At 39.6% G+C, this 21,781-nt stretch overlaps 1 protein-coding gene across 4 annotated transcripts in view; it reads left to right on the top strand.

Annotated features, from left to right (window-relative positions):
- Positions 1–21,781, top strand: part of RASGEF1B (RasGEF domain family member 1B) — a 580,386-nt gene that overhangs the window by 192,433 nt on the left and 366,172 nt on the right. For all 4 annotated transcript variants that reach the window (XM_058722120.1, XM_058722118.1, XM_058722117.1 and 1 more), the window contains one exon: positions 16,703–16,756. Coding sequence is in view for 2 of the 4 variants with exons in the window: in XM_058722118.1 (XP_058578101.1) it covers positions 16,703–16,756 (54 nt within the window). In the remaining 2 variants the exon portion in view is untranslated. The remainder of the gene's footprint in view (positions 1–16,702; positions 16,757–21,781) is intronic.

Genomic DNA, 21,781 nt, shown 5'->3' on the forward strand with positions numbered 1-21,781 from the left:
AAACAGTCTCAGAGTGGAAGAAAACACAATATTTATTGAATGTCCATCATTCAATAAAGTGCATATATGATTATATTTAATCTTCATCATGCTGTGAAGTGGGGTTTTTTGTTTGTTTTCATTATATAGTCAAGTAAACTTTGCACTTTATAGTCAAAGAGGCCCAGAAAGTTCAGTAACTTGTACAAAGTCATACTGCTACAATGGATCACTAATCAAAACAGTGCATTTTTATGTATTTTGGCTACAAATCTTATACTTTTTTTAACAATATTAATTACACTGATATTTTGTGGTGCACAGCTTCTCTTTAGCAGCCCATACAACTCAGCCCTCTTTGAACAACGTACAGCTGTCTTCTGAGAGCCCTTTAAAAATGTTGAGGTGTCCAATTAAACAATATAGGAATGTTTTTTCTGAACTTTAGCCTCAATCTTTGTGATCAGAAGTATGCAGTGAGACTTGATGTCCCTGAGATATGAATTGTTTGTTGTTCCATGGGCTTCCCAGAGTAAACAGTGTCCCTGCAACATGGGGCACAAGACAGCTCAGCTCTTTCAGGGCATTTGGATTTCCTTCATCTTCTGGCAGACCATTCTAGGAAACCATTTTCATTATACCTTGAATTTAAAAAAAAGTTTCTAACTTATAGAAAGTTGGTTTATCTACTTTAGGATATGGTTTCAATCAGAGTTTACAAGCCTCACGGAGGGCCAGTCTGTATGTTGTTAATGGGAAGGATTTAGTTGTTTTTCCTTAAGTGCCCAAGGGGCAAGGCTGAGAAAGGGAGCAAATTTCTTTCAAAGGTCTTTGTTGTGACCATCCCTTGTATGCAAATGGCACTTACGGGTAAAGTCAAAAAGGATGAGAGAACAGAAGGCAGTTTTCTGGTCATCATTGTGTTTGCGTAGGCCTGGGGTAGCTAAATTTTCAATTCCCTGCAACTCTCAGAAATTGCTGGAAAACATTCTCTTCTAATTACTCACCTCATGTCCTGAAGGCCATTTGTTGTCTACAGCCTGTACTTATGTTTTCTGTTTATAATCCTCTTTATTTCAAATTCTCTTATTTCTAAATCTAAAAACAAAACATTAGCAATCTGTTGGAGGTACTGTTCCATTCATCTGTCTAGGGATTTATCGTCAAAATACTTCTTTTATATCAGCAACTTGAGGTCTTACGATGATAAATAATCTTCTGTCCTGTTTTACAATGATTTCCCAAATAGAGGGCCCAAGATAGCATGTATAGTGTATAATAGCCAAAAATTTAAGATTGCTAAGAAATGAGTTGATCACAATTGCTTAAAATTCCCTTGACTTAAAGAGAATACTGTTTGCATGGGGCACCTGAGTCGCTCAGTCGGTTAAGTGTCGGATTTCAGCTCCTGTTATGATCTCATGGTTCATGAGTTTGAGCCCCGCATCAGGCTCTGCATTAATGGTGTGGACCCTGCTGGAGATTCTTTCTCTGCCCACTCCCACATGCTTGTGCATGCACATGCTTTCTCTCAAAATAAATAAACCTTAAAAAAAAAGAAACAAGAAAACCATTTGCTGACGCAATTTTGAAATGATGTATTTAACTTTCCATCTCTCAAAGGAAGTAATGACTCTATTATATGTTATCTGGGTAACATTGGATAAAACCTGTTTTCACCTATTCAGAGCCATCTGTCCGTGTTTGCAGTGATTACTCTGGGAAGGAAGGCCAAGTGATAGCTATGAGGCTTTTCATTTTATCTGAGATTCTTGAATCCTCCCATGTGAAATTGATGAGTTATATGATATATGTGGCAAAACGCAAGGAATTCAACAAATACTTATTGAGCACCAGCCATGTGTCATGCATGGTACCATATGCTGTCACTGACATAGTTCCTGCCTTTGGGGGAACTAATATTCTATGAGGGGTGCAGACAAGTAGACAGTTACAGTTCACTGTGATAAGCAGTCTGACAGGGATTAGTGTGGTATGAGGTGAGAGCACATAGCATGGTTCTGATTTGGAAGATCGGGGAGAACTTCTTTGAGGAAGTGCTATCTCCTAGGTTTCTTCTAGGAAGTGCTTTTCTGTGACATTCTGGTGTTTCTACTCTTCTGACTGTTTTTTGTTAATTTCTTTAGCTGGTTCTTTCTCTTCATCTTAATAAATATTAGTGCTCCCTAGTTGTTTGTCCCAGTTCCTTATTTCTTATAATCACACATTTTCCTAGGCACTCTCAATTATAACTGTGGCTTCAACTACCCTTATACACAGTTGGTGCCTAACTATAGCAAGTCTTAGGCTATTAAAAAGAGCTTTATGACTTGAGAGTTTTCTGTAGTTGAATCAATAGGTTGTGATGAGTAAGGAAGAGAGAAGAATCAAAAAAGACATTGAGATTTGTGGTCGAAAGAGGGAATACAATGGTCTCACCAGTAAATAAGATGTGAACAATTGGAGACAGTTTTTCAGTAGGGGAATGCAATGTGTTCAGTTTTGGACAAGTTGGAGATGCCTATGGGACATTCCAGTGCAGATATTTAATAGACAAAGATATTTAATAAAATAATGAATCTGAAGCTTGGGAGGGAGGTCGGGGATGAACATCCATATTTAGAATGATCATCATATACTAATAGTTGAAGCCATAGAATAGATGGATTATGTTCATATTCAATAAATTAAAAGAAAATCTATGTACCAGCCATTGTGACATTTAGAATAGGAATATGAATATGGCTTGGCCTCTGCTTCCAAAGACTGCTCTGGGGTAAGGGGCATAATCAAATAAATGCAATATAGTGTGGCAAAGGTTATTGTAGAAATATGTGCAAAGCACAGAAGTGGCACAAAGTAAAAAGAGATCACACAGGAAGGATGGAAGACGTGTAAGAGAAGCAAACTAGGATCGAAACAACTCCTAGAACTTCTCCAAAGAATATGGGAAGCTTCACAGATTTGCTTGTCGTCTCCCAAGGCACATGTCACATCTCATTCATCAATATCCTCCCAGCAGAACCCAGCCTAATGCTTGCAACATAAGTGCTCTGTAATGTTTGTTGAATAAATGGGCCCAGGGCAGTTGGAAATAAATGAAAAAAAAAAAAAAAAAGCATGGGATTTCCTCAAGCCCTAGGGAACACTTTAATCATCTCTTATTAGCCTTTCACGTTGGGAGAACTTGTGCAGGTGCAACTCAAATTCTCTGAAGAAATGAAGATGTAGCAATTTACAATGAGGACAAGGGCTGCGTCTGGCAGTGGTCTAATTATGAAATGTGCTTATGGCAAGGTAGATCTTTTATTTTTGTTTCTGGTGCACAGTAAAGTTGTGGAGCCATTGTTTTTTTGTTGTTGTCAAACTGTCACTTACAGTGTCTGAGATAATATGGTGCATCACCATTCATTTAAATTTTTTTTTTTTAACATTTATTCATTCTTGAGAGTGAGAGAGACAGAGCATGAGCGGGGCAGGGGCGGAAAGAGAGGGAGACACAGAATCTGAAGCAGGCTCCAGGCTCTGAGCTGTCAGCACAGAGACTGACGCGGGGCTCGAACTCACAGACCGCGAGATTGTGACCTGAACCGAAGTCAGACACTCAACCGACTGAGCCACCCAGGCGCCCCATCACCATTCATTTATTAATGACAGCGTCAGGCTTTTAAACAGGAACCATCACATTGGGCCTTGCAACCTCCATGCTTGTTGTGTGTCCATTTAAATGATTTGTAATCATCAGTAATTATGAAAATGTCTTTCTTTCTTGACCTTCTCCCTCCCCTCCTACCCCACCCTCTAAGTTTACATGTTAGTATTTTATCAGCTTGGATTACAAATTAACATCCTTGACTTTCTTTTCTTTGTTTTTTCCTAAAGATATATTTAGTTATATCTTAGTAAACAAATACTATGAAAAAGAGAAAGACATTGTGTTAAAGCCTTATGATAGAAGATATTCCCACCACTTCATTAGTCAGATCCCCTCCAAGAGTTAAGCACCTGCAACGTCATTGTTCAAGGCTGGTACCAGTTTCAACCCCATCTTTCCTGTGAAGTTTGAAGGAAGGACTCGTATCATTAAGCACCTACAACTAAGCTTGAGATGAATATACTTCATACCATAAGTCATTATCCATGTAGTTTAGCCAAGAGCATGAAGATTTTCCAGTTTATAATAACCTGAAGATCATTCAAAGGAGGCCAATCCCTCCTCCCTGCTCCCAGCTACTTGCTCTTCTTGAGCCCAGGCTTCAAGTAAATTTGTAACTTTTTCCTTGCCTCCCCATTCACCATAATGGGCTTAGTGGCACAGATATAGCCCGTGGGTATTGGCGAAGTCCGTAGAGTAAGTGTGGCTGGAGACAGAGCTGGAGAAGAAGTCTAGAGTTCCCAGAAATAATAGTAATAGTTACTTTTTTCAAAAAATGTTTATTTTTGAGAGAGATAGACACAGATTGCAAGTGGGGGAAGGGCAGAGAGAGAGAGAAAGAATCTGAAGAAGCTCTAGGCTCCAAGCTGTCAGCACAGAGCCTGACATGGGGCTCGTATTCACGAACTGCGAGATCATGAGCTGAGCCAAAGTCAGACGCTCAACCGACTGAGCCACCCAGGCGCCCCAAAGATAGTTACTTTTTATTGAGCACACATCCTCGTAAATTCTTGCAAAATAGTCTAAGGTAAATGGTCTTGTTCTGATTTTACAGATAAGGAATTGAAGCTCAGAGAATTTAAGTGATGAACCCCAGTCCACATAATGACGGGGCAGAGCTGGGATTTTGGCCCATTCCCTTTCCATTAAGTTGCCCTGCCTCCTCGGAAGCACACTTTAGGCCTAGCCATGCTTTTATGTGAGTGTCTTTTAGAAAAAGGTGTCAGGTTGCTAAGAGATACATAACAACAGTGACTTTCTTCTCTGTTCTTGGGAAGGCAAGTGGTGATGTGCCAGGGCCGAGGTGGGAATGAGGAGGAATGCAACAGGGAAGATGAGAGTATAGATATTGGTAGCAGCCAGTAGTTGGCTAAAGATGTGGATTCTCTTCTGTTTACTTCAAACATGAGTATGAGTAGGCAGGAAATGAGAATAAGTTTAGTGACAACACTTCTCTCTACATTAAGGAAATGCAGTCTTAGAGATGAAGGATAATTGGAATAATTAATTTGGAGTAAAGATCCCGACTTTCTAAAGATTCATGACCATGGTGAATTATGCTAGTAATTTGGAAGGATACACTCCCAGCTCCTCAAGGGCATAACAGTTCCAGGGAAGTCCACAGACCTATGCAGCGTGAGCAAAATGGTATTTCCTTCTGTGAATTTCTTTGTTCCTTGGTGCTCTCTTTGGCTTTACCTAGTGGCAGATCTGGAAATCTGGAGCTGTCAGCTCAAGTCCAGTCCCTGCAGAGCACAGTGGCAATGTTCCAATTCCTTATGGTGGTGAGTGTGAAGACGATTCTGCATGCAGGGTAATATTTATGGCTTGTCAGCTGTTGGCACTATAGAAATGGGCTCAAGATGGCTAGAGCAGCTTTAGTGGATGATGAATGTTTAGAATGATGATCTAGGGAACTGAGTTACAGCACAGCCTCCTAGTGTCAGAACGTTCTAGTCCAGAACATTCCCTAGAAGAAGAAATTCTTGATTCAGCAGTAACCCAGGGCCAAATATGACCAGAGATGTTGAACATTTGCCTTGGACTTGCTGTTTACCTCAGAAAGTCCATTTGCTCATAGCTTTGTGTGTGGTATGTGTCTCCTTGTCCACTTCCCTGATACATCTGAAGATGTGGGTGATTGAAGGGGCTTATGTCTGTTTCCACCCTGCCCTTGTCCCATGACTCAGTCAGTTGATCATCACCCTGAGCTTAGTGTTAATATTTATTTCTGAAGAGTAAGACAGAATAAATCTATCCACGTATCAATGCCGTTATGTGTACAAAGTATTTTAAAGTATATGGTTTTCATTTCATCTGCATAATAACCTTCTATGTGGGTAGGAAAAAGTCTATTATGTTCTCTTGAAGATGGGAGCCCATGATTTAATCACAGTTATGAAAATAGTAATTAGTGGAATCAGGACTAAAGTCAGGTGTTTTTGATTCCTAGGTCCATACCCAGAGGCAGACAAACTATAGCTTAGGGGATGAATCTGGCCCACTGCCTGTTTTTGTACAGCCTGCAAGCTAAAAGTGGTTTTCACGTTTTTAAATAGTTGGGAAAAAAAGTAAAAGAAGAATAATATTTTGTGACATATGAAAATTACACGTAATTCAAATTTCAGTGTCTGTAAAATAAAGTTGTGTTGGAATACAGCCACACTTATTGATTTATATATTGTCTATGACTTTTTCATGCCGAGTTGTGACAGAGACCTTATGGCTCACAAAGTCTAAAATATTTACTATCTGTCCTTCTATAGGAAAGGCTTGTCAACCATGGTGATAGATGATTAGTGAATAGAGATCCCGGTACATATTATGGTATTAGATTGCTAGGGTTACCATAAAAAGCATAAACTGGGTGGCTTAAAACAACAGAATTTCATTGTCTCACAGTTCTGGAGGCTAGAAGTTCAAAATCAAAGTGGCAGCAGGACCATGATCTCTCTGAGACTGGGTAGAATCCTTCCTTGCCTCTCCCTGCCTTCCGGTGGTGGCCACGAATCCTTGGTGTGCCTTTGTTCGCATCTGCATCCATCCAGTCTCTGCCTCCATCATCACATGGCTGTCTTCACTTCATCATCCTTCTGTGTGTGTCTGTGTCCAAATTTTCCCCTTTCTATAAGGATAGCAGTCATATTGGATTAGGACTCACCCTAATGGCTTTATCTTAACTGGATCATCTGTAAAGACCCTATTTCCAAATAAATTCACATTCATAGATCCCAGGGGTTAGGACATTAGCATCTCTTTTTGGGGGACACAATTCAACTGATAACACTTTTTTCACTATAATGGATTGTCCCCACATTAGCATTAGTCTTCTTCTTTCCCTACCTCAATCCCTTTGTTCCTCCTTCCCTGCTTCTTCCTTTTCCTCCCTCTTGCCTCCCTTACCTCAGTCACTATACATTCAGCAAACGTTTATGATGTCCCTACTGTGTCCTCATCCTTACACCTATCACTATGCTAAAGCATAGGGTACAAACTTGATGAAGAGTTGGCCTCTGATAAGCAGTGTGGGTCAACTTCTATCAAGGGGTTTGTATAAGGGACAGTAGATATTACAGTCAAGATTTGGAGGGATCTTAAGCATCTAAATTCCCCAATATTGAGTAATAATATTTCCAAATAATTGATTTAAAGTATTTAAATTTAAATAATTGATTTAAAGTATTTAAAGTATCACAGCTTACTGACTCAAAAATTATAGATGCTAATAGACATAGAATTTTAATGTAGACTTCCCTTACTGTTCTTTTAAAATCAAAATGTACTGAAATATTCTGCTCCTCTCATTTGCTTCAGTTCCTTCTATCTTTCTTCCTTTCAGCAGGTATCAGGTCCGATTAGGATATTCTGCTCCGGGAAGAACAATGGAATGACCCTGAGTAGGGTCATTTGGCCTTGTTATATTAAGTTGATGGCTTTAGAGAGATTTGGTCTGCAGCCTTGAGAAATGAAGCTCGACATCACTCAGTGGGTGTCATTTGCCCCAATATGTTGTATTTTGTTGTGTCTTCATTGAGGCTCTTTGTTGTTCTGCTCTCTCCTCCTGGCACTAATTGGCTATGTTCAAATACTGTCATGAAGTGCATGAAATGTGTTCTGACAGCTTCTCCTCCCTTTGCCCCAGAGCATACCATCTTGTTGGTCTCACAGGATCTTCCTGGCCAGGGTCAGGGGTATGAGGGTGCAGCCAAGGGAGTCTGGCCTCTTCATGGTGATTCTAGTGGGGGCTATTTGTGGACAACAGCCTCGGGTGCCATCATTTTACCTCTATGTTATTTGTAAGCCATGGAATTCCTTCTGCTTGCTGTATATTCAGAGCTTCCTACTGGTTATCTACCTCAAAGATACTAACCTGGTGGAAATATCGAAGGTCCGCTCCCTGCAGGAAGGGGGGGGGGAGCTGGTACTAAAAATGTAATACCTCTTCTCCCAATGGTATTCTCTTCTTAGAGTTCCTAGAGTTCCTAGAGTTCACAGTTGCTGTCAACCTTAACTTTATTTTTGGACTTTATATATACATTTCTCAGTTTATGTTCCACCTAGCCCTTTTAAGGGAGCTTAAAAAAATCTCGTATATAATTCACTATGAATGCGAAGGCTCATTAGCTTTTATAAATGATGCTGAGTAAGAAGAAATTAGTGTTTATCAGTAAAGAACCTTTGATATTGGTATTGTCAGACTGGAGCAACCTCACTTTGTTAGTTTTTAAATGAATTTCTTATTGTACTCTGATGGTTACAGAGTACGATTCTCATAGCAAAGTTCTACCCTAGAAATACTTCTGAAGGTCAGTGACCTGAATCTCGATTTGACTACTTACTAGTTAAGAACACCCGGGCAAGTCACTTAACCTTTCTGTTTCTTGGTGTCTTACAATGAGATTAATAACACTACTTTATAGTGTTGTTTGGAAGTTGAAGTGAAACGATGTGTGTCAAGGTGCTTTAGAGACTGGAATTTTTATGTAAATGTCAGAAGGCATTGGTATTGCCACTAATTAAAATTATACTTATGGAAATTCAAAGACACTTTTTCCTTTTTGTGAAGTCAAAAAAGGCATAGTTATCATTGTTGCTAACTTGCTGTGGGTATAGCTGAGACCACTGATTCTCAAGGAATGGTTCCCAGACCAGGAGCATCAATCTAACCTGAGAATGTGTTAGAAATGCAAATTCTTGGGCCCATTCCCATACCTTTCACATCAGAACCTCTGGGAGGTGCAACCTGTTTAACAAGACCTCTGGGTGATTCTCATGCCACTAACACTTGAGACCCACGGACTTAGATAAGTTATGCCCAATTGGGTATGTGTAGGTTCTGAATTTGCTGATTTTTTTCTTAATATGGCTTTCCTCTCAGACATGGGAGGGATCTGAAAAATACAAATGTGTGCACCTAAGATTGAGTTACCACCATTAGTTGACTTCCTGCAACATGCCTACTGGGTGTCCCATTTTCAGCATTGACAGAGATCCTAGGATTGGAGGTTCTGGAAGCATTACCTTTGTTAAACACAAACTTGTCAGATTATGACGGGGACCCAGTGAGGGATTTAAGGTGGCATATTAACAGTTGAATGAGAGGGCTGTAAACTATTCAGTGAGATTCAATAAAGCTGCACTGAGCTTGATTCCTGTTTTGGCTACCTCTGAATATCAAGTGTTGTCGTCCCTCAAACAGTCTTTAGTCTTCCTCACATGAACACTCACCTGTTAATGAGTCTGGGCCCTACCCCTGAGATGCTCTGCCAGGTCTCAGAAAAAGCCAAGTGCCCTATTGTACACCCTGTATTTTCCCATCATGTCCCTGGATTGCAGCTATATCGTGGCGGTCATGACAGGTGGTCGGTAGTTACTTGGGTGAAGTGAAAAACAGAGCTATAAACTTAATTAAGCTGGAGGAGGGGAAGGTGGTGGGGAAAACATTAGGGAAATCACGGTGCTATTGTGTTGATCCACAAGGGCAGAGGTACATGGAAGGTGTTTAATAAGTATTGAATGAATGAATGAGCAATGAATTTCGTGTTTTGGGAGCTAACCTGCCTATTTAACTTAAGAGCATCTATCTTATCCCAAATGAACAGACATTATGCCTTGATTGAGTGAACTATTAGATATGTTTAGTTTTAAATGCAGACATAAATAGATTTGATCTTTCCATGGTTCGAATTTCCTCCCATCAGCTTTCCCTTAATTATCCACAAGTGTTCCAAACCTTCATTAGCTAAATAGGATGCAGATGATGGTCATTAGTCTGGGATATAAATCCTGCTGGCACATTCAATGGCTTTTCACTTGGTTAATTGAAATTTTCAGTATTCATGGACTACAAGAAAACACTGTAATTTTATCATTTATTCAGGGGTATAATTTTTTTCCTTCAGCTGGTCGTGTTTTATAATTATGCACTTAAAAATATGAATGCCACACTTTGCCTGGGGGCATGCCACTATTTTCAGCGTACATGTATCAATACTAGTTTACTAAAGCATGAAGGCCAAATGGAAATTTATGCTTTGTCTAGAAATCCTAAAATTGGCCGACTGTAATGTCTAAGAAAGCATCCAAGTAGTGTGTACTTTGGGGACCCATCAATTCACGTGTAAATGACTTCCAACTTGTTAGCAATATGAGTAGGTCTAGTCCTGACATCTATCACTGAGTAAGAAGTCATCCAGTGTGCCTGTGTGGTACAAATGGCAGGTTTCAAATGGAGATGCTTTACGCAGGCGTCATTCCTTTAAATGGTGCTTAGCTTTCAACTGTTTTTTCTTTTTTTTTTTTTAATTTTTTTTTCAACTTTTTAAATTTATTTTTGGGACAGAGAGAGACAGAGCATGAACGGGGGAGGGGCAGAGAGAGAGGGAGACACAGAATCGGAAACAGGCTCCAGGCTCCGAGCCATCAGCCCAGAGCCCGACGCGGGGCTCGAACTCACGGACCGCGAGATCGTGACCTGGCCGAAGTCGGACGCTTAACCGACTGCGCCACCCAGGCGCCCCGCTTTCAACTGTTTTTGACCATTTATCAAAACTAGCTGGCCTGTTTTGTAGTGCCTGGCTGAGTGGGAAACACACATACACACACATACAGGAACAACTGGCGCTTGGAATAAAATTTTGTAACATTACCATCTATCTCAGAGATTCGGTTTCTGAATTCCTTAACTTTTATAATCCAATGCTTAAGCCATTCTCTTGCACCTGGCTTTGTGCCAGTTTAATCAAGTAAGCATCATATGTTTGCTGTTTTTAAAATATAAATCTTAGTTACAGACATTACATGGCAGAAATCAGCTCGGTAGAGTTACAGTGTATCTGTTTGTTTGTCTTTTCTAAACCTACTTTAGTGGGACTGAGACAACGTTGTAATAACTCTCAGAGGTAAACTCTCTCTTAAAAAAGAGTGTAGAACATATGGAGTCTCTTTTCAGTGCTCATTTTGCAAACTGGAGACTCCCATCAGTGAGAATGGGGTGAACAGCTGCCCTTCCCGCGTGTTTTTGTAGGCTGGACTGGATGAGCCATCAATCGCTGATTCTCCGTTTGGGTTCTTGGACCAAGGCCTTACGAGGGCCAGTTTCTCATCACAAGTCACTCTTCCTTCTGCGTTGCTTTTGCCTTTCTGCCCATTTGGAATATTTCTATAAATGGTTGTTAATGTTAATTTAAGGAAGATGTGTTTAGCCACCTCAGTCTTCTAAATTGACCATTTTATAAAATGTTGTGTTATGCTTTTGTGGATCACCTGTAAAACTCTCTCTAACTCTGTTAGGTAATCAAGAACTGACCATGTTATTCAGTCAAATGTTCTTTCCTCAGAGGATGGAGGGAAGAAGTAGGCAGTATATTCATCGATTTCTAAATGATGTGCCTAATGAAATCAGGCCCATTTTCTTTAAATTAGCCAGGGTTCCCATGACCTAAAAGGACATGAATATGGGTTTCCTCATTTCAAAATGAAGAATTCAAGACCTTATGGTCAGCCATCCATCTTAAGCTCACAAGGAGGTCGTTTAAGGAGGGACACTAGAATAAATGCCTAGATTCCTGAGCAATGGCCCATTGGTTTATCTGTCTAGTGATTCTATCATAAAAGGCCAGCAAACTTCTAAGTCCTAATAAGGGATCATGTTCAACTAGAGTAAGTCAGTCACAACCAGTATCTGCCCTTGGCAAAGTGTATCAAAGTAAAGTATATTATAGTGGACACCACAGGGCTCTGCACAGATGTCCCGGTTGCTAGGGGAGCAGCTGGCTGACTACTGTCAGCTGTCGGCCCTCTCAGGAAATTGCCCTTGGCTAAAAATAGTCATCTTGTCCAGGGTCATGCCTCCTTTCCAGGGCAGCTCTTAGCTCCTCCCAAGATGGGGACCAGTCTACCCCAGTTCAGGGCTCCCCGTTTGGTGGGCTGAGACCTTCGTTGAGTTTGTACCGGGGCCTGACTCCCTCCTCTGCTTGGCCCTGCACCCTTCCCTTTCCTTCCACAAGTGGAGTTCCCGAGAGCATCCTCTTAAGTAAACCTCCTGTGTGCTAATCTCCATCTCACAGCCTGCTTTTTAGAGAGCCTGATGTGACCTATGTTTTTTATATCTTTTCCCAACGCCGTGAGTGTCCAGTGTCCTCATTATGTAAGTCTTCATTTCTCTCCTATCAAAATCTGCTTTTGAAATTTATAGGAAAATTAAAAAAAACCTATCATCAAAAATCTGCTCATAGGAAAGAATCTGGTGAACTCATTCCCTCTAAGGTATAACAGACCAACAATTATAATACATGAAATTTTTAATTTGCCCCTTTGCATTGACACTTACACCCTAGCATCCCTTGAGAGTTTGTCTATGATGATTCAAAGCCTGATTGGAAAAACAGAGCTCTAATAAGTGAGATTTCAGGTATCAGTATATAAATGGATAACAAGTAGGGCCTCATCTTTCTAGATTCATTTGGCGAATTGCTCCAACTTCTATGTATAATACTGTTCACCCCATGCTGGTCACCTTGCCAACAGGGTTAGAAGCCAGTGCTCTAAAAAGTCATTGTGTACCATTGTGCTTGTGCTCCTGTGACAAACGCAGCATCATGCACACTTTGGTGGAGGAGACTCATTAGGGGTTTCCTCTTTAGTACAAAAATATTGATGCAATAGTCAAGAAGGTCACAGTGTGGGTAAGTCACCATGTTTTGAGCCTTTCATTTCCAGTAATTAAAGTGAACATGTTATTGGAAGGTTTAGAAAGCCCACCCAAAGTCATTTACAATAGCTGTAATTAGGAAACTGGAATGCCAGTTCAAGTCTTTCGAGGGGAACAAAATGAGACCAACCGAGCGTGTAAGTAAAATCCCCTTAGAAAATGGCCAAATTAAGGATACAGACTCTCATTGACCCATGCCCTACCTCTTCCACACTCATTCCAGGTACTGAGATTTCACTGTACATTTGTTCTTTAGTTCAAGTGGTTCCTTTCTATAAATGTAGCATTTCTATAAATGTAGAGCTATTTGGTTTTTGTTTGTTTGTTTGTTTGTTTTTTTAGTGAAGCCAATTTCACCCATCTCTGACTCTCATTTCTCCTCCAAACATGTTTCCCAGGTCACCTGAGACTATTCTCGAAGGTTAAATGGCATTGTTTAATTTCAAAGATCATTTCCCCTGGGGCTAGCATACTAATGTCTGAGTTCTTAGACATGTTCTTTAATTTATTTTCCCCACTGGTATATCTTAAACTTACTTAAAAATGCAATTAGAGTGTCTCAAGTTGCCTCCACATGGAAGCTAGAATTTGGGTTCTCCAGATTTTGACCATTAGACTGTTTCCTGGAAAAAAATAAGTTACCCCAGCCAGGGAATCAGGGTCATTTCAATGACTAGCTCCCTTTGAGTTTAGACCACTGCTTCTCAACTGGGGGTGAGTTTCTTACCCCCCGCCCCCAGGGGACACCTGGAAATGTCTGGATACATGTTTTGGTTGTCACGACTGAGGTTGAGGGGATGTGCTGCTGAAATCTGGTGGGTAGAGGCCAGGGATGCTGCCTAGCACAGCATGCCCCCACCTTCACAACAAAGAATTATCCAGCCCAAAATGTTCATAGAAAAATCAATAGCCAAGCCAAGTGGATAATAGACGATAGAAATATACAAAATAGAAAATGTATTTTACTACTATTTGGGAGTCTTTTATCTCTTTTCCTCCTTTCTCCCTCGGCTTCACTTTGTAATGTTTTTATATGTGAGGCTGCTTTTCCAGCACTGTGCTTCCAAAATAGTGTTTTGGGATAGGGACTGCAGTTTTTTGTTTTTTGTTTTTTTTGCATCCATTCAGTGCATATTATTGGATACCTTTTTTTGTGCCAGGCACTGGGCTAGTGATTGGGCTATAGCAATGACCAAGTCTTGTTGGGTCTTTACCTTCCTGGACCAGGCATTTGAGAGTAAATATTGGGCCCTCTTTCATAACGTGGTGCTTATGTATACAAGTACATAAAGATGAAGGAGGATCATTAGGAAAACATTTGATGGGAAGATTACAGGTGGGGTGGTTCAGTGTAGCATGTTGAGAGCTGTTTCTTTGGCTTTTCTCTCTGTCTCTACTGGCTCAATCTTTGAATGACAAGCAAGAATCTTTCCATCCAAAAAAGAATACTGAAACAAAAGAAACTAAAATACACCTTTCAGCAGCAAAGGACAAGATGGCATGGAACTTCCATAGTATATCCAGTCCTGTCAACATGGGCTGCTATTTGTCAGGGTTGTAATTAGGTCAGTGGGTTTAATTATGGTAAGAAGAATGAGTCACATGATCTTATTCTCTTTGAGCAAAGATGGCTGTTTCTTTTAGGGGAGCCATTATTTTTTTCCATTTTCTTGATAATTCTGTTGTGTCTGTTTTTATAAACTTTTCATCTTGCCCTTCTTTTTTGAAATTTGCTTTTCTTCTTTTCTTTTACCACTAACATTCTTCCCTTCTTTTTCCACTTTTAACTCAAACTTTCTAGATAACTTTTATACCTTCCCTCCCAAACAAAGCAAAAACACAAAAACTGCCAGCAAACCATGTATCAAGATCATACCAATCTAAACCTTGAACTTATTTTTTTCATTAAAGATGCTTTTTTGTATATGTATCCACATCTGTGTTTTTGATCTTTTAATGCTGCATATTATTTTGGGCTAGAATATATGCTGGCTCAGATCTTAATTATCTTTAGGGCTTGTCCCAAAACAAAGCAAAATCATAGGTGAGGTGGGAGATATTTTTATGTTATGCAAGGAAAGAATGTGAGAAAGTTTATGTATATTAGATCTGTAAGCCATACCAAAGTCTTTATTTGTTTTACATTTCTTTTTTCTTTGACTCTCCAACCAAGATAAAATTGTCGGCATAAATATGTATATGTGTGTATACATATGTATATACATTCATATTATATCTATATGAATGTTTACTGTAACATAGTTTGTAACAGCAAACAAAAATAAGCAAAAAGCAACAACAAAAGGTCCAAAACCTGGAAATTACCAAATATCCATTCAGAAGGGAAAGTATACATAAATATGGCATATCTCTATTATGGAATATGATGAGGCTGTTGAGAAGAATGAGCCAATCTATATGAACTGACCTGGAAAGGGGCTGATACTATATCCATTCATTCATTCATTTATTTATAGAGGGGGAGAGAGTGTGAGTGGGAGAGGGGCAGAGGGAGAGAGAGAATCTTAAGCAGGCTTCATACTCAGCGTGGAGCCCAAATGGGGCTCAATCCCATGACCCTGGGATCATGACCTGAGCTGAAATCAAGAGTCAGCCATTCAACTGACTGAGCCACGCAGGTGCCCTACTGATACTGTGTTCTTAAGTAGGATGATATCTCAAGAAAGAAAGAAATTTCTGTACGTGTGTATGTAACATACAGATAATTAATATGTAATTCATGTAATTACATATAATGTAATATGTATTTGGACAAATGGGGAAAGTGTGTAAGGATTTTGTGTTCACAATTTTTATTATTGAGTACCTCAAGAGACTAGGTTTGAAAGGAGATGGACTCATTATGAATATATGTTTTGTAATTAAAGAAAAAGTAGAAAGGTTTACTGAAAAATATTTCTGTACCATTTATGTGGTTGACCACAAAATCTTTTAACTCTTCACAAAACAGTCCAAAAGGAGCAAGCTTGCATATAAATCCCAATTGGCCTTGCATGCTAAAGTGCTTTTTTAGTGGCTCATGAGGCCAGGAAAATAAAAACATATAGCTAGAAAGTAAATCACGGGGAGAACAAATGTGCTAAAGAAAGTAGAGATGTGATGGCAAGACCTGGTACTGCTGTTCAGATTCACAAATCTCTTCAATGGGGAGAAGCTCCACTTCATCACTCAGGCTCATAATAGGTTTCATCTGAAAGATTGGGCATTTGACATTTTGCACATCTTTAAGATAGAGTACCAAGGTGGGTTCTAGAGTCAGACTTCTTGGCTTTGATTCCTCACCTTTTTCCAACGTATGTGATTTTTGACAATTAACCAAATTGTGCTGCAGCTACCTTGTTTGTGAAATAAAGGTATATAAGAGTCTTATCTCACCCTATTGTTGTTGGCCCATAATCGATGTTCCAACTTGGGTAAGGTGGCAGTGGGAACAGTGAAGGGCAGGCAGTTTTTAAAATCCAGAGAAATCAATGGGGTCATAAGAAGTGGTGCCCACTATGGATTGCAAATGAACAGGGCAGGGTCAATATCATTACACTTTGATGTTTCTTTTTTTTTTTTTTTTTTTTTAAATTTTTTTTTTAATGTTTTTTATTTATTTTTGGGACAGAGAGAGAGACAGAGCATGAACGGGGGAGGGGCAGAGAGAGAGGGAGACACAGAATCTGAAACAGGCTCCAGGCTCTGAGCTGTCAGCCCAGAGCCTGACGCGGGGCTCGAACTCACGGACCGCGAGATCGTGACCTGGCTGAAGTCGGACGCTTAACCGACTGCGCCACCCAGGCGCCCCTACACTTTGATGTTTCTAATGTGTCACCCGCTTTCCTGTTTTGTAGACCTCCATTTTCAGCACATTGGCCAGCGAAAAGTCCTTATCTGACTGCAAAAAGGTAAGTTGGCCTCCAAGATTTCTAACCTGCTGTCAGAGTACTAAAAGGCTTCAGAGTTGATGACATTCAATGGAAAAGCTATGGGATCAATGAGAATGTCCTGGTGACATGTTGTAGCTCCCTTTCTTCAGAGATGGCAATTTGAATGGTTCTCTTTAAGGATGTGGAAAACTCTGTTATCATTTGACAGCATTTTGTTATAAAGCAGCTCTGGTTGCATATATTTCTATATTGCTATTATCTGACATTTCATTCTGCAAGATGAGCATCAAGGGAGTCCAGGACAAGCTGCATTGCAGGCATCTATATCTTTGTTTCCAAATTTAAATGTAATAAACATAAACTCAACACAGTATAAAAATGATTTTGCATTTTGAAAGCTGATCATATAGCATAAAAATCTGGTTTGGATTCACCACAGTCAAGTTTGAGAAGCTGTCATGCTTTGCAAAAGGATTAGCCTCGCTAGCATCTGATGGAAGACGTTCCTGTAATGGATCATGTCTGGAGACTGCCTGCTAGTGCAGTAGCAGCGTGTCTAATTCCTGGCCTTCGCAGTCCAGGGGGCACTTTTATCCGCCTCTTTAATCTCAGGTTTAACTAGATCTTCTCCTTCTTGAGGGGAAAGAAGCGATTTCACAGTCTGAACAACTCAAATAAATTCTTTGACACTATCTATTGATATGGAAAACCAGGTGCATAAAGAGTTGACCTGTGCCTCATATATTAGTAACTTGGCATTTCTTAGGGTTTTATATCATGATGTTGTTTTGCTGTGCTGGTTTTGCTTATGAATTTACTTGATATGGAAATAGGTAGCTGGGATCTTCATCTTTAAAGCTGATGTGAGGATCCACTATTCTGAATGCCATCCATTTCATTATCTTGATAGTTATTTATTGCCTATTAAACCTCCATCTTGATTGAGTTCTGCTGTGTTCGTCTTGGTCTGGCTGTCTGAGAGTAAGGTCCGTGTCATATTCTTAACATTATGGATCCTAGAGGATGAAGGGACTTCGGGGCTTCTCTAGTCTCCCCTTTCTCCCAGAGTGGGACTGCCATTGATATCATATAAAGATGGACTTAGCCTCTACCTTGATACTCTATTGACAGGGAACCCAATGACTCTGACTGTTCACTTGTGAGACAAATCAAACTATTAGAGGATTCTTCATTTTACTGAACCATTATCTGTCTCCTTTTGATTTCTAAGTTTTAAAGTATGAAGGCAGTTAATATGCTTTCTTCTGAATCTTCTCTTCAGCTCACCTATGGGTTAATGATTTTCCTTCCTTATTTCTAGTAGAATATTGTTATAATTGATTTCCAAAATCATAGACTGCTGGGATCTATCTGGTTTCAAAACTTGGCTCTGCTACTTACCATTTATGTGACCATGGGTTAGTTACACAAGCTATCTGTGCCTCACTTTTATCATCTGCAGAATAGGGATAATAATTATATCTACTTCACATGATAGATGAGTAATATACATAAAGTGTTTAGAACAGTGTTCAACACATAATCAATGCTCTATTAGGTATTATTATTATTATTATTTCTAGACCAGGTAATCCTTTTTTGTTTTGCACACTCTTTGTTACCAATGTCAAAAATTATGTATTGTTCTTCAGTTGTGGTCAGTTTGGCAAAAGCACTTTGAGACTTTTCACTCTTCATTCAGCAGCTTTGTTTACATACTTGGTGTATACCAGGTACATCATCAGACATGGGCTATGATGCAAGGACAATCTACAGGCTTTCTTTAGTGTAGCACTAATGATCTAGTAACACAGCGTAAGATGGCATCAGTTTCTATTTATCAGTCATATCCCTCTGTGGGCCTTTTGAAGGGTGAAGTCCTTGCTCATGCTCTTAAGATATTTTCACATGAGCTACATTAAAACATGACTCTCTTATAAATTTATATAGATGAGTCTTTGAGTATGAATATAGGCCATTATGTTTATTTTATTCATTTTTATAATTTTGATCAATCCAGATAATTTTAAAACCCAGTTCTGTTATCCAACTTATTTACTACCTCTCTCAGTTCTGTGTCATGCACAAAGTAGCATAGTCTCTGTGACTGTGCTTTCATTCATCCAGCCAGTCAGTTACCAAGTGTTCACTGAGAACCTGCTATATGTTTTGAACTGGAATATCATGGTGAACAAGTTACGTATGATCTTTTCCCTCATAGAATATATGCATAGTTGTTGACCAAGTAAAATTGTGATGGATGATATGATTCTCTTTTTCAGTTGGGAGGTTACAAGATCTTATACCAAGAGAACCTAACCTAATCTAGGAGTCAGGGAAAACTTTCCTGAAGAAGTGGACTTCTTGCAGATACCCAAAGTATAAAAACCCCCCCAAAAATAAACATAAAAATAAATAAATAAAAGCCTGATAATGGAGGGCCTTGTAAACCCAGAGTTTGGATTTATTGATTTACTAAATCTTGGATTTATTGATTTATTGATACACTGATTCAGGTAACAGGGCCCGGGAGGAAGTTGATGAGTTCAGATTGGTATATGTCAGGTTTGTAGTGTTTGTAAGATCTCCAAGCAAAGATGACCAGCAGGCATTTGGGTATGTTGGTTTATAATTCAGGAAAACATTCTAAGAGATGTGAATATGGGAGGAATATGCATATATAGAACGATTGAGAGAGGAGGAAAGGACAAGATTGCCTAGGGAATGTGTGAAGAAGAATTGAAGAATGTTTATAAGAATCCAGGCGCATTGGTATATAAGGTCTGGGAGAGGACTATTTCCTGTGAAGTAAAGTGAGAAGATAGGGCCAGAGAAGCTGGAAGAAATCAGAAGAATGTGATGTCGCAGAAATCAAATCAATAAAAATAGAAAGTCGTTAAAAATGAGGTAGTCACTAGTATAAAAACTGTTGCTGGGAGGTTAAGTAAAATAAGGACTGAAAAACATCCCCTAGGTTTATCGATATCCTAGGTCATTGTTGGTTTTAGTGAGATCCAAGTGATGGGTGTAGAAGCCAGGTTACAGTGAGTTTAGGAAGGAGATAGAAATGGTAGAATGGTCTTCTTTAAAGGAAAGTGTTGGAAAAGGAAGGAAAGAGGTGAGTAGTTAGTGGGGAGTTACTGGGTTGAGGAAGCGTCTCTTCAGATGGGATAGATTTGAGCAAGCATGGTTAAGTGCTAGGAAGAAGACAATAGAAAGGCAAAGAGATGCTAAAGCACAGCATTAACCTTAGATACATGAAGGGATGCCTCTTGCTGTAAAGTAGCAGGGAAGGAAGAAAGGACAGAACTCATATGGATAGGAGTTATGAAAGCAGGGAGACAGAATGGGGCCATGTCATTAGACAACTCTGGTCAATTCATCTACTTTTTTGTTGAATTTTTTGGTGAGAAGGTGGTATTATTATCAACCAACTTTGAGTCTACACAACTATACTGCTTCAACAGTATTTATTTAACCTACAGATATTCCTCTACCATATTTTACATAGTACCATGCACATGATCAGCAATCTCTGGCTGTCTTGCCTATTCAGTTGGGGTCTGTTTTAATAAAATTACTCCCAAATCTGTGTCTCAAGTAATGAAAGCTCTTCTGAACCCTAGATCTGTGTTGTTGATTAACTAGAGGTCTTTTTCACCATGGTGCCCCATAGACCATGTTTTAATGTAAACAAATTTTTTACACATATTCTCTCTCATGCTGAACTTTTCTCTCTTCTAGTCACCACTCCAGTTAATGGCTTTACCGTTCCAAGCTAGAAACCTCAGTGTCATCCTTGATTTCTCCTGTTCCTTTATTTTCCACATCCAACTAGTTATCAAATTCTGTAAATTCCATTTTTAGATGCCCCTAGAATCTATCATCTCTGTCCTTTCCTTCTTATTCCTCCTTTGGAAGGTTGTAGTAACTCCTCCTTTGCTCTTTTCTTACACCAAGTCTTCTCTTCTTCATTCCATTTTCCAAAACACTGCCAGAGTTACTTTCTAGAAAACAAACAACAAACACAATTATTCATGTCAAACCTCATTTAAAAACATCTAAGTGCTAGGGGCACCTGGGTGGCTCAGTCGGTTGGGCGGCCGACTTCGGCTCGGGTCATGATCTCGCGGTCCGTGAGTTCGAGCCCCACGTCGGGCTCTGTGCTGACAGCTCAGAGCCTGGAGCCTGTTTCAGATTCTGTGTCTCCCTCTCTCTGACCCTCCCCCATTCATGCTCTGTCTCTCTCTGTCTCAAAAATAAATAAACCTCAACATGGGACATTTAAAAAAAAACCAAACATCTAAGTGCTTCAAATTTTATTCAAAATAGACCCCATACTCTTCTGTATAACTTGACAAGTCATTCCCATTATCTTCAGCCCCATCTCCTGGTATTCTACTAGGTGCTGGGATCTAGAGGCCTTGAGCAGACTGCTTCTGAATACAAAACTTTTTGATAACCTTGTGTCTATGTACAAATTGTTTCCTCTTCTTGAATGCTGTTTTCCCTTTCTTGTTTGCTTAAAAACTTAGTCTTCTACGGAGAGACCCCTCACAGTATCATTTCCTTTTCAAAGACTTTCTTGGTTTCTCCAGGAAAGATGAGTGGTTTTACCTCCTGAGTTCATAACATTTTGTACTTACACCAAAGTATAACACCTAACAACAACCACAAAGCTTGTCAAATGTTTACCATATTCTCGGCCCTGTGAGAAGTGCTTTACATGGATTCTATCATTTGATTTTTGTAACAGTCCTCTGAGGTAGGTAAAATTATTACTACCGTTTACAGATAAAGAAATTGAAGCCTAATGACATTAAAGACCTTGTGTGAGAATATTCCAGTAGTGGGTGTTGGAGCCAGGATGTGAATCCAGGCAGTTTGATGCCAGGACCATTGCTTTAGTGTTTTGCTACTTCCTTCTGCCATTGGATTCTAAATACTTATCTATGGGTTCAGCTTTCCTCTGAACTATCTTCTCTTAGAGGGGAGGAACAATGACTGATTCTGTTAGGATGAATAATACCCTGCTGGTAGTAA

This window comes from Neofelis nebulosa, chromosome 3 (genome assembly GCF_028018385.1).
Source record: "Neofelis nebulosa isolate mNeoNeb1 chromosome 3, mNeoNeb1.pri, whole genome shotgun sequence".
Lineage (NCBI taxonomy): Eukaryota > Metazoa > Chordata > Mammalia > Carnivora > Felidae > Neofelis > Neofelis nebulosa.